At 42.3% G+C, this 13,833-nt stretch overlaps 1 protein-coding gene across 1 annotated transcript in view; it reads right to left on the bottom strand.

Moving 5' to 3' along the window:
- LOC121855311 (leghemoglobin 49-like) overlaps positions 1-13,833 on the bottom strand; it is a gene marked incomplete at its 5' end in the record, with an annotated part of 37,207 nt that overhangs the window by 6,528 nt on the left and 16,846 nt on the right. The window contains one exon of the mRNA XM_042350201.1: positions 9,056-9,176. Coding sequence (XP_042206135.1) covers positions 9,056-9,176 — 121 coding nt within the window. The remainder of the gene's footprint in view (positions 1-9,055; positions 9,177-13,833) is intronic.

Here is a 13,833-nt window from a genome sequence, read left to right as displayed (position 1 = left end):
ACAGATCAAAACAAAAACAAAATATACAACCTCTTGGGGTCACTGCATGGAATGTCAGGACCCTTCTGGATACTGGCACAAATGAGCATTCTGAAAGAAGAACCACCCTGAGTCATAGGTTTAACGTCGACATAGCAGCCATTAGTGAGTCCCGGCTCCCAGAGGAGGGTCGGCTCAGAGAACAGGGGTCTGGCTATACCTTCTTCTGGAAGAGTAAGCCTGCTATGGAGAGAAACCGCATTATGGAGATTTGCTTTGCCATCCGCCAATGTATTCTACATAGGCTAACTGAAAAGTGTGGCCGGACAGATGGCCAAAGGGCATTTGACCGACAGACGGACATTTGACCGAACGGACATCGAGCCGACGGGCATTTGGCCGAACGGACAATAGACCGAACGGATAATAGACCGAACGGACAATAGACCGAACGGATAAATGGCCGAACGGACAATTGGCCGAATGGACATATGGCCTTTTTAATTTTTTTTTATTTTCCTTTCTTCTTTGTAATGTATTTTTTGCACATTTACCAAAGGATAAAATATATTAATTGTAATGTAATTTCTTTATAAAAATTGCTTCAGTCTTGTGTTTATTATCCGGCAGTCGTCGGAAATAATCAGCATTATTCGAAAACAATTAGCATTATTTTCCCCAATTTCAATTTAATTAGTGAATTACAAGAACTGAGAGAGGTTTATGTACACAGGGTGACCTTACAAAACATGAGGTCAGGTCAAAAACATGACATCCGCTAATCCACCCACCAATACCACCACAAACACAAAAGAAAAGGCGACGTATCTAGTCATGTTAAGTCAGGTCAAGTTTTTGAAAGAATGTTTGTTCGAACTTTTTAGCCACGCCCCAAACCAACCAAACGTTAGCCCTGCTTGCCTGGACTCTGATGCAGTCGCTTTTCAGAGGTTGTGAAGGTTAGCCGATGTTTTCATCATCATCATCATCATCATCATCATCATCATCATTATTATTATTATTATTATTATTATTATTATTATTATTATTATTATTATTACTTTATTTAATGTTTGTTTCTTTTAAGACCATGGGATTCATACCAACGACAAGAGGAGGTAGAAGGCTTTTGCTTGACGGCTACGCCTACATCGTTGATAAACGGAAAGACACTGTAATATATTGGCGATGTGAAAGCAAAGGAAGTTGTTGGAGACGATTAAAAACAGAAGAAGACGTTATTCAAGGAGAAGCAAGTAATCACTCACATCTGCCTGATGCCGGGCGTAACCTGTCCTTGAAAACAGTAAAGAAAATTAAAGAAAGAGCCAGACAGTCGGAGGAAGTGACATCGACTATTATACAAAACTGCACCAGTGAATACCCACTTGATGCTGCAGGTGCTCTTCCTGAGAAAGAAACTTTGGCAAGAATGGTGTGCAGACAACGCATGGCACCAGACGGGGACTTTTTAACTGACGACTTACGGAAATCAATTAGAGGAGAAGACTTTGTCATCCATGAAAGTGACAACCTGCTAATTCTGTCAACACCTCGAAACTTACAGCTTCTTGCTTTCAAAGACCACTGGCTGTGTGATGGGACATTCGATTCTGCGCCAGTAGGCTTTAGTTATATACAGTGCATGTTATGTATGAGAGCCACACAATTCCCTTGGTATACTGCATCGCAAGGAACAAAAACCAAGCAACTTATGACTTGAATTTTAGCACCATCAAGCAAGTGAGACTAGATCTCAATCCTGTTTCAGTCACCATTGACTATGAAAGAGCGGCTCTTAATAGCATCACAGCATGTTTCCCAAACAGAAACATTTTTGGATGTTTTTTCCATTTCGGGCAGTGCTTGTGAAGACAAATACAGGGCTTAGGACTACAGACTTGGTATAATGACCCAAGAAATGCACTCACCGTCAAGTCCGTTCAAGCATTGTGCCAGTCAGTAACGTTGCTGAAAGCTTCAATGAATTTGTTACAGCACTAGATGATGAAACTGATGAACTTCTATCTGAGTTTCTTGGCTACTTTGAAGCGACATCGATTGGTGTTGTACAGCGTGGAAGACGACGAAGACCAGCATTCGAACTCAGGCTGTGGAACATATTGGAAAGAAACACACAAGGCCTTCCACGGACAACAAACTCTCTTGAAGGATAGCACAAGGGGTTTGAGCAGAGAATGGCAATCACCCGCCCCACCGTTTGCCGTCTCGTTTCAAAACTAAGAAAAGAGCAGTTGGACTGGGAGTTGTGAGCAGGCAGCAGCAGGAATGGTATTGAGGAAACCGAAGAAGTACCAGATATTTAACACAAACTGAAGTCTGTCATTGAGAATGAGGAGTAGCCCAGAATCGACTTCTTGAGAGCAATTGCCTACAATCTTTAAATATTTATGAACATTTCGTTTTATACAGCAATTTTTATAAAGCAATTATATTACAATTAATATCTTTTGTCCTTCAGTAAATATGCAAAAAAAATATATATCAAGCAAACGTATCACATTGTAATTATGTAATATTTTTCTCCTTTGTTGTATAAAGTAAATACATTGCAAAGAAGAAAGAAAAAAAAATTAAAAAGGCCCTATATCCATTCGGCCAAATGTCCGTTCGGCCATTTGTCCGTTCGGCCTATTGTTCGTTCGGCCAACTGTCCGTCCGGCCAAATGTCCGTCGGTGAAACGTCCGTCGGCCAAATGTCCTTCGGCCATCTGTCCGGGAGCACTGAAAAGCCTGTCGGGATCAACGAGCGTCTCATGACGCTCCAAGTCCCACTGAATCACTCACGTCATGCCTTCTTCATCAGTGCATACGCCCCAACACTGGATGGAGAGGATGACATCAGAGAGCTAACCTCTATCCCCCAAAAAGATAAGGTTGTGCTCCTAGGTGACTTCAATGCCAGAGTTGGAAGGGATGCTGACATTTGGCAGGGAATCATAGGTAGAAATGGACTAGGCAAGTGTAATCCCAACGGCATACTCCTCAGCAAGTGTGCTGCACACAACCTCATTATCACCAACACCTTGTTTAGGCAGGCCGACAAGTTCAAGGGTTCGTGGCAACACCCACGATCCAAACACTGGCATCTCATTGAATACATTATTGTCAGAGAAAGAGATTGCCGAGATGTCCTCATCTACCGAGCAATGCCTGGCTCAGACCACTGTGACACATATCATCGGCTCGTCAGAGCAAAGCTCTTACTTCACTTCGCCCAAAACGGTGAAGGCAAGAAGCCTCGAGAAGAGATTTTAACATTAAGTGTCTTGAGAATCTAGCAGTAGCACATGCTCTCAGAGAGCAGCTAGAACACGGGCTGATAAGCAACCCTACAACAAACAACCCAAATCCCAGTGCTGAATGGCGTATTCTTGACACTGTCATGGCAAAAACCAGCCGAGAGACCCTCGACCAGATCGAAAGAATACACCAGGACTGGTGTGATGAAAATGACCCAGAAATCAATGTACTTATCGATGATAAACGTGCTGCTTTAACTGACTGGCAGAAAAACCCTCAGTCTCGGACCAAAGGTAATACCTTCAGTGAGAAGAAAGCGGTGGTTCAGCGTGAACTTCGCAATCTAAAGAGACACTGGTTTAAAAATAAATTATTTGAAATGCAAAAACTTATAGATCAACACAAGATGCACGAATATTTCAAGTCCAATAAAACATTTTATGGGCCAATCACTCACCGCACAGCTTCGCTCCGTTCATATGACATTAACTCCATAATTAAAGATGAAGAAGAGCACTATCGTTCACTGCTGAACCGAAATACTGATATGGATGTCCTGACTACCCAGCAGGTCTCTCAGCATCCAGAGCTGACCCACCACAGCTATCCTCCATACCTGGATGAAGGAGCTGCTGCCATCAAACAGATGAAGAATAACAAAGCCTCAGGGTCAGATAGAATATCAGCCGAGATGTATAAAGCAGGAGGACCTCTGCTTACCAGCCATCTCCACTCTCTCCTGGAGAATAAATGGGAAAAGGAGGAAATCCCCCAAGTTCTGAAAGACGCCTCCATCGTCAATATTTATAAGAACAAGGGAGACCGGTCAGGCTGTGGCAACTACCAGTGGGATCTCGCTGCTGTCCGTAGTTGGCAAGATTATCGCCGGAGTCCTCCTAAAGAGACTTCTTCCTGAGGAAGAAAACTTCCTCCCTGAATCTCAATGTGACTTTACACCATCACGTGGCACCACTGACATTATCTTTGCTGCCCGCCAGATACAGGAAAAGTGTAGATAACAGCGTCGTGACCTGTTGCCTTCATCGACGTAACCAAGGCCTTCGACTCGGTCAACAGGGAAGTCCTCTGGTGGACCCTCAGCCGTTTTGGCTGCCTACCAAAATTCATCCCCATTGTGAGGCAACTCTACGATTACATGAAAGGCAGTGTCCTGCACAATGGCACCCAATCTAAGTTCTTCCCCATCCAAACGGGGGTAAAACAAGGGTGTGTACTGGCGCTAACTGTCTTTTACATTTTCTTGACTGCCTTCCTAAGGTACTCGTGCCAGTGCCAATTTAGCCGGCGGGATGGACATCCAGTACCAGAAGAAGGTTTTTTCAGCATAAGAGTCTCTAGGCAGGCACAAAAGTATCGGCAGCTTCTATTGCTGAACTTCAGTATGCAGATGACCTCACCTTTGTCGCTGACACTGAACACGACCTACAGGAGATCCTGAACTCTTATGCAGATGCGTATGCACACTTCGGCCTTGAGGTGAATATACGTAAGACCCAGATTCTCTTTCAGACTGCCCCTAATTCAGACACACCTCCACCATCCATCCAGCTTAACGGTATTACCCTCTCTAATGTAACCCACTTTTTATTATCACGGATCCCACCTGTCCACCACTGCAGACATCGGATCAGATGCGCATCTCAAGCCTTTGGCAGACTCCGTACCCGTGTCTTCAGCTGTTGGGAGCTGAAATTATTTACAAAGTTGCACGTGTATTGAGCAGTGGTCCCCCCCACCCTGCTATATGGCAGTGAGTCATGGGTCACATGGGCACTTGAAAACTTTCGCCAATGTAGTCTACGTCCTATTCTCCGAGTTTGCTGGGAAGACAAGGGAACAAATGCCAGTATTCTCGATGACACCAACTGTAGGAGCATCGAGGCTACCATTATCCATGAACAACCACGTTGGAATGGCCATGTTACCCGCATGACGACAGTTGACTGCCAAAGCAGCTACTTTACAGTCACCTAACGAATAGTAAACGTAACGCCGGTGGACAACTGAAAAGGTATAAGGATATTCTTAAGGCAAACCTGAAAAAGTGCTAAATCGACCCCCTCACCTGGGAGACGATTACGCCACACCGTAATACTTGGAGGAGCACCACACGAGAAGGTGTCAATACTTTCGAGTTAGCCCGACTGCATACCAAGGCAGACAAGCGCCAACGCTGGAAAGACGCTGCCGCCGCCTCTCCCGCACTAGATGTAGCCTTCCACACATGCAAAATCTGTGAATGACTCTGTCGGTCCCGTATCGGCCTCTCTAGTCACCCTAGAGCTAACCAACGAAGGTGACATCCTTAATAACATATAATTTTATCATAGTTGGATGACCGTCATACTCGATTCAGAGTGACAGGAAAGTACTATTTATGTATGTATGTATGTATGTATGTATGTATGTATGTATGTATGTATGTCTCTCGGGTCACAGTTATAAGTCCTTCAGTGGGCAGGGATTTTTCCCAGGTGTATGAAGTCGTCTGAGGTTCGCTAGAGTAAAATACCTAAGTGCGACCTGACCTAAAAATGTTCATGGAAAACTGTGTAGGATTTTGTTTCTTTAGGGTCCCTTGAGAACGTATGAGAGGCAACTTACCCTTTAATACAGGAGAGAGAGAGAGAGAGAGAGAGAGAGAGAGAGAGAGAGAGAGAGAGAGAGAGAGAGAGAGAGAGAGAGAGAGAGAGAGAGAGAGAGAGAGAGAGAGAGAGAGAGAGAGAGAGAGAGAGAGAGAGAGAGAGAGAGAGAGAGAGAGAGAGAGAGAGAGAGGAAAAGAGAGAGGAGGAAAGAGAGAGAGAGAGAGAGAGGAGAGAGAGAGAGAGAGAGAGAGAGGAAAGAGAGAGAGAGAAAGAGGGTGACAAGCAAGCATAGGCAATGTACACATATATACTCGAGAGAAAAAAAGAAAACTCCACACTTCACACCTGCCATGGGTGTGTTAGAGTGACGGCACACTTTCTCCTGCCGCTGGTGTGTGTTAGGAGGACGGCATATTTTCTCCCACATGGTAAAGTTAGAGGATGGTAGCCATTTTCTCTCCTTGTCATTAGTGTGTTAGAGTGACGGCAGTTAATTCTCTCCCGTCATTAGTGTGTTAGAGTGACGGCACACTTTCCTGCCGCTGGTGTTAGAGTGATTTTATGCACTTCTCTCCTGCCAGTGGCGTGTTAGAGTGACGGTGTACACTTTCTTTTGTTGTATTAGTGTGTTAGAGTGACGGTACACCTTTCTCCTGTCATTAGTGTGTTAGAGTGACGGTACACTTTCTCTTGTCATTAGTGTGTTAGAGTGACGGTACACTTTCTCTTGTCATTAGTGTGTTAGAGTGACGGTACACTTTCTCTTGTCATTAGTGTGTTAGAGTGACGGTACACTTTCCTCCAAGGTCATTAGTGTGTTAGAGTGACGGCAACACCTCTCTCCTGTCATTAGTGTTAGAGGACGGTACACTTCTCCGTCATTAGTGTGTTAGAGTGACGGCATACTCTTTCTCCTGTCATTAAAGTTAGAGTGACGGTACACTTCTCTCCTGTCGCTAGTGCAATAGAGTGATGCATACTTTCTCTCCCGTCATTAGTGTGTTAGAGTGACGTGTGCCACTTTTCTCCTGTCATGCGTATATGGACGGTGCCACTTTCTCCGTCATTAGTGTGTTAGAGTGACGGCACACTTCTTCTCCTGGTCATTAGTGTGTTAGAGTGACGGTATACTTTGTCCTGTCATTAGTGTGTTAGAGTGACGGTACACTTTCTCTTGTCATTAGTGTTAGTGACGGTACACTTTCTCCTGTCATTAGTGTGTTAGAGTGACGGTATACTTTCTCCTGTCATTAGTGTGTTAGAGTGACGGTACACTTTCTCCTGTCATTAGTGTGTTAGAGTGACGGTACACTTTCTCCTGTCATTAGTGTGTTAGAGTGACGGTACACTTTCTCCTGTCATTAGTGTGTTAGAGTGACGGTACACTTTCTCCTGTCATTAGTGTTAGTGACGGTACACTTTCTCCTGTCATTAGTGTTAGTGACGGTACACTTTCTCCTGCCATTAAAGTGTTAGAGTGACGGTACACTCTTGTAGATATGGTCGAGTCTTACTGAACTTTGACGCCATAATGATCACCTTTATGTATGAATCTCTGGATAATCGTCTCTTGCCTTTGCCAATACGCCACACTCTCAAAGAACACCAAGGAGGGATCGATCGTGGGTTCTCAAGTTAAATCAAGCCAAAACGGAAGAACTATCTTACACGTCCCCACTATCTCCGCCAGGGCCACGGTCTGCTGTGTCAATGGCTCGTGGCATGAATATTACTCGACCGTCGAGATGTAAGGATAACCCCATCTGCTTGACGTAAACTAAGGTAGATAAATAATGCTACAAGTAATATTGCTCTTGCTGTGACTTTACTTAATCTAAATACGTTCAATAAATAGTAGAAAAGTGGTTATCTAGTTAAGGTAGAGTCTTAGTGTGAGGTTACTGTCAGATAGCGTCTCAGTGTAAGGTTAATGTTAGGTAGAGGCTGAATGTGAGATAAATGTTAGATAACCTATGTGTCAAGTGAATGTTATTTTTGAGTGTTGTTTATGTCCCCCGTTAAGTGCATTCTTACATCTTTTACGAGAAACATTCAGCACACGAACCTTTAAGAATGTGTGGCTCAGATTCACAAAAACGACAACGCTAGTCACAACACACTTTTTGACGTCATTTATTAACCTCTAGCTTTGCGTAGTGTAGTCACGAAGCAATGTAATCAAGAAGGAGTTTCAGATAGGAACACGATCCCTTGAAAATACACCACAAGTTTCTTTCACTTTTTACGTTAACTTGATAAGAGTTTTCTAATTTTCAGAGTTGGGTGGTTTTGTTACCTCATGTCCGTCTTAAAAGTAAAAAATGGTTTCCAATAATTCACACACACACACATACAGGGATTTAATTTGCTGTCATAATTCAGACTATTGGAAAAATGTTGACGATTTAAGTTGTTGAATTTTTCTTTCGGGTGATATGGGTGAGGGTGGTGCGGATATTGTGTGGCGTGGATTTGATGTTGCCAGGATGGTAGAGAAAGTTTGGAGTGAGAATGGAATACGTGTGAGTGAGTGTGTGTGAGTGGTAGACCGTAGTGGCACAGGGGTGGTAAAGGCTCGGCATCTGCAATATTCACCAGACATTAACATAGCTGCCAGCCATACGATAATAAACAACACTGGCCTTTACCAGGAAAATTATAACGTTACGTGACCTTTCAGGAGGAGATTAAATATTTCAACATACAGTGAGCATGAAAGGGGGTCAAATACTCCATATTTGAGCCGACATGAAAAATATACATGACAAAGAGTGTTGATTTAGTCTCTGGAGAGGAGAGATGAGCAGTACCACAAAATTATATGTTACAATAAGCTTAAAGGAGCAATGTAAGGTTGACTGTAGGCATAAAGGCAAAAATAACACCAATGGGCTGTTGCAGATGGTGTATGGTCCAGGGTGGTGAGGGTAATGTTGAGGTAGGTGACAGATTTAAGGGATATTTCACTTCAACACACAGGAACACGGAGAAAACTACTTCTGTGGGTGTTAAGAGGAAAGAGAAGCAGGAGAAGAAATAATAATAATAATAATAATAATAATAATAATAATAATAATAATAATAATAATAATAATAATAAGAATAAGAATAAGAATAAGAATAAGAATAAGAATAATAAGAAAAGAATGTGACTGGGAGTTCACCTTAGAGTGTGTGTGTGTGTGTGTGTGTGTGTATGGACTCACCTCAATGTGTTGGACTTGGGCGCCGTAATGGCAGTGATTGCGGCCGCACTCCTGGATGAGTGGCACTAACTTCTCCGGCTGGTCGAGTCTCCTTACCGCCTTCTCAACGAAGCCCATCACTCTGTAACACAGGACATGGTTACACACCAGGCCAAGGGGTGACAGGTTGGTGGCACCACGTCGCGGGGGGAGAGACTGAGGTATAAAGCCATGGGAGCTCCTTGCCATGGGAGCTCCTTGCCATGGGAGCTCCTTGCCATGGGAACTCCTTGCCATGGGAGCTTCTTGCCATGGGGTAACAAGGAAAGGAGGGTCGATACTGTAGGAAGCACCACGCTATTGGGTAGCTGAGAGATCTTTATGTGAGGGACGTGTCGGGTTGGTTGGTAGAGGGAGAAGGGAGCGGAAGGTCAAAGACGTGATACATCAGTTTATATATACAGTATATATATACCTGTCCAATCCAATCGGAGCTTAAAATCCACCTTAGTCACAAGGGCTTACAATATATCTACTCGGTCTCCGGCTTACCTCTTAACATGATTAGTGCTGATCCAGAAAACAACTGTCTAAACTACTACAGCCACACACTCAGCCAACCACTGCTAGTAAAGCCACCGTTTATTCAACCAGTCACTATTAAGACTCTTATAGTTATGCCCTCAGTAACAAATTGGTCAAGTTTGTTAAGGATCTATGAGTCACTTTACACTTACTATCAAAACCATTATATCAAATATTGTCACGTAGACAGAAATTACCTTTGCAATAATTATACATTTGCCGTCAAACCATTATCCTGACTGTTTCTGTCTCCTTGTTTCACCCTAACACAACCCACGGTGTATTGCTTCCCTCACTTATCAGATTACTTTATATCAACTCTACTCTAAAATATGTATATAATTATAATATGAATGCAAAAAAAAATAAAGTGATAATCGTGGTTACAGTATCATATGTATTTACTAACATCATGTTACGTGTACTGAGGCCCTCCATTGGCTCAGTCATGTCAACATCTCAAAGGAACAACCAAGCAAAGAGGCTGTAGATGTAAGGCAACAGGAGTTATGACCTCACATGACAGGTGTTACTGCAACTGACGCCAGATTATAGGGGAGGGTGAAAGTTAGGGCAGGTGATCATAGGTCCCGGCTCTGATTCACCGCACACAGGAAATAGATATCAGCAAAGTTGCGGACAAGTTTGCCTTAAAGCAACCCACGTGGATGCTGATATACAGTAAAGGGTTTACACATTGTAATGAAACAACTTTGAAGCCTTATTAATTTTCAAACCAGAATTTCATTCAGTGAATAGATAATTATAACATATCATTCGTGTACATTAGGGTACCTTAGGGTAGACATTCAACATGTGTGCCATTCGTAGCACGGATGAAGTCACAACGGTACTCAGTTTCCCTCCACACATTTTATAACATTTCGGGGATCACGGAGGACACCGCCGCTGTGATGCCCTTTTTGTCCAACACCTTTGTGGACTTCACATAACCCCAGGAAACGGGTTCCTCTCTACCTAAGTGAATTTTAGTAATTTGTGTGTAGAATATAGAACACAAAACACAAGGGACGACAGTTTAGAACGAGGCAATTACTCTCAAAATCACCTTATTCGGCGATCAAGAACCACAACCACGATCATGGAGTTGTGCATAAGACAATCCTTCCTCACCAAGGCAGGATGACAAACGATCTCCAGAAACGAATAGTCAGGTCAGCTGCACTCGTGTACGTCTAGAGCGGTCACCCCTTTGTACCGTACATTTAATTTAGCTCTGTTGTGTATTCTCATAATCGATTGTTGTTGTCATAATTACATTTAACTTCACTGTTCAAACTTCTCCCCGGTCAGGATTTGGATGACATCATTTAAATATGTTATTTGACTTCATTTAATAGTTTGTTTTTTAGTATCAATACTTACGTGTGCTTCGTGTGTGTGTGTGTGTGTGTGTGTGTGTGTGTGTGTGTGTGTGTGTGTGTGTGTGTGTGTGGAGAGAGCAATAGAGTAATGATAATCAACAGTTTATTAAAAGAATATAGCATCCTAAAGGCTGAAAGTATACACTAAACATTGATGATAAAAGTTACATATAGTGAAATTGGGAGGAGGTCACTTGATTGACAAAAGATTTCAGTACGAAAAGATAAGTAATATGGAGTGAATATATTAATTAACTACACATCTGGTAGTGGGGGAACAGATTTCGTAGAGTCTTGTGACTTGATACTGGTAGCAACAAAGTCCTTCCGACGGTTTTGAAGGACTTTGTACACAGGTGCTAAGAGCAGTCCTGGCCAATCCCTCCCTCCGGCTGGTCACAGTCTGCATACATTTATCATCCCCAAAACGCGTCACTGGTAAGTCCCTCAGCTCACAAGGGGTAATGGAGAGAGTTCTTGTTCCTTCTATAATGTAGTTAGGAATTCTTATTTTTCACCTGGAGGAGTTGGGAGTCCTGATTTATCACCTGGAAGTCCTTATTTCTCTCCAGGGGCATTTTGGGACCAGGGTATGTGAGGTCCGTATCGGGTGACTATTGAGTGAAGTTGTAGGCTGATCGTTAATCTTTGCACTATATTACTGGTAGGAGGCTGTTGATAAATCCTGATAGGGGAGACATGGGGAGAGACAGGAGACAACATTCTAGCCTTGGCACCATAGAGACGCCAAATATACTGTATGTCTTCAGTCCATGGAACCTAAGGGCGAAGTGTGTGTGTGTGTGTGTGTGTGTGTGTGTGTGTGTGTGTGTGTGTGTGTGTGTGTGTGTGTGTGTGTGTGTGAAGTGTGAAGGACGTGCAAAAGTTTAGGAGTCTGAAAATGTAATCATTTTTGGTTTCATTAAGTTAGGTAAGATGAATGAAATTTAGAGCTGCTCTTTAGAAACGCTAGCAACCTTGAGTCACTCAGACCAAAATATCTCATCGAGGTGAACAATTCTTACCCACACACCAGCTCCTCCGTTTGTCCTCACATCAGTCATCCAATTAATTATTCACTTTATTCATAGATACTTTGGAGTCTGGTTAAACCTACCACACCTCCCAGGTTGATTCAGGCAGCACGAATTATTACGACAAATATTTTAATGTCTTCAAATGTTTGGCTTTAATTTATTGCAGCGTTTACCAGAGGTTAGCCAATTATACTTGGGAGGTCACGTCAGGGGTTCACAGTTGACACAAAGCTATTTTAAGAACCTGAAGAACCTGTGTGTGTGTGTGTGTGTGTGTGTGTGTGTGTGTGTGTGTGTGTGTGTGTTTGTGTCTCCCCTCCAAAAGAAGCACCTGTGCCAATATTGAATTCCTAATATGATACCTCCAACATATTCGAGTCATTAACTTGCAGCGTATTTTATGAGATATAATGCCCTGGAGTGGGAGTGTATTCATGAATATATATTGAGAGAGAGAGAGAGACCTGTTAAACTCACGCCCAATATGCTTACGACACTTCCTTCTCTCTTTCTCTCTCTGTCGTCTCTCCTCATCTCACTATAGTTCCTTGCTTCCCTGCCTCTTTCCTCATCTGTTCCTCTGTTTGTCGGTCTGTCTCTCTCTCTACCTCACTTCATCTCTCCCCTCTTCCCTTTCATTGTTTCTCTTTAATTTAGCCTCCCCTTCCACACCCCAATTGTCTCTCTGTTTTAATCTCTCCTCCCTTTGACCTCCTATCTCTCTGTCTCTCATTAATCTGTGCTCTTTCAGTCTCTCTCTATCTCACTTTCTCCTCCACCTGCCTCCCTCACTTCCCCATCTCTCCCTCTCTCTGCACCCTGTATGCAAATTTATATAACATGCAATATACCTACCTACATACATACATACATACATACATACATACATATATACATACATACATATATACATACATAAAGTCAATTGTACTAAACGATTACCCCAAGACGGTGATTACAATTAGTTAATTATTACCATTATTATTATCAATATTAATAATAATAATAATAATAATAATAATAATAATAATAATAATAATAGTATCATAGTATCTTTATTACTATTATCATCATCATCATCATCATCATCATCATCATCATCATTATTACAACCATCATTACAACAAACACAGGATGAGTCAAAAGTATTCAGTCCACCAACTTGGCCAAATATCCCCCCCCGTGTGCCAACTTCCTATTGATCTAGTAATGTTTTCTGATCCAAGTGTTTGAAGTATTCTGGATAATTGCTGGAGAAGAGAGAGATGTCCTTGATAGTTCGTTTTATGAGGAAGGAGGTGGTCAGATGAGTGTGTGTGTGTGTGTGTTTTAAGTTACATTATTTTTTCCGCGAGTTTTGCTTGTTTTCGGTAAACTCAGTGAAAAATTCATCTTTTTCAGTCTAATTTCCTTTTATTATAGCTGCAAAATTGGTTACAATGAGAAAAAAATAAATAAACTTGTAATGTTGCCTGAAAAAAAAAAAATGTCGGAAATTTATAGAATAAGTAAAATGAAATACGTTGAATATTTAATTTGATATGAACATATAATGATAAATATAATAATGAGTACACACAGAGGGTTGGAGGATCAGGGAAAGGCAGAGAATGGGATGGATGGATGGATAAAATGGATGGATAAAGAAAGTTACGGCCTTGTGGGTCGTGGTCGCCAACCCCCAGACCTGATGACGCCCCCTTGATTAATTGAAAACAACAAGTGTTAGCTGTTTGCAATAATAAGTCATCATGAATCATCCAAAAATAATGTAAACAACTTTTGATGACTG

The sequence above is a fragment of the Homarus americanus genome, unplaced genomic scaffold (assembly GCF_018991925.1).
Source record: "Homarus americanus isolate GMGI-L3 unplaced genomic scaffold, GMGI_Hamer_2.0 scaffold32063, whole genome shotgun sequence".
In the NCBI taxonomy this organism is placed as follows: domain Eukaryota; kingdom Metazoa; phylum Arthropoda; class Malacostraca; order Decapoda; family Nephropidae; genus Homarus; species Homarus americanus.
This window is presented reverse-complemented; position numbering and strand designations above follow the sequence as displayed.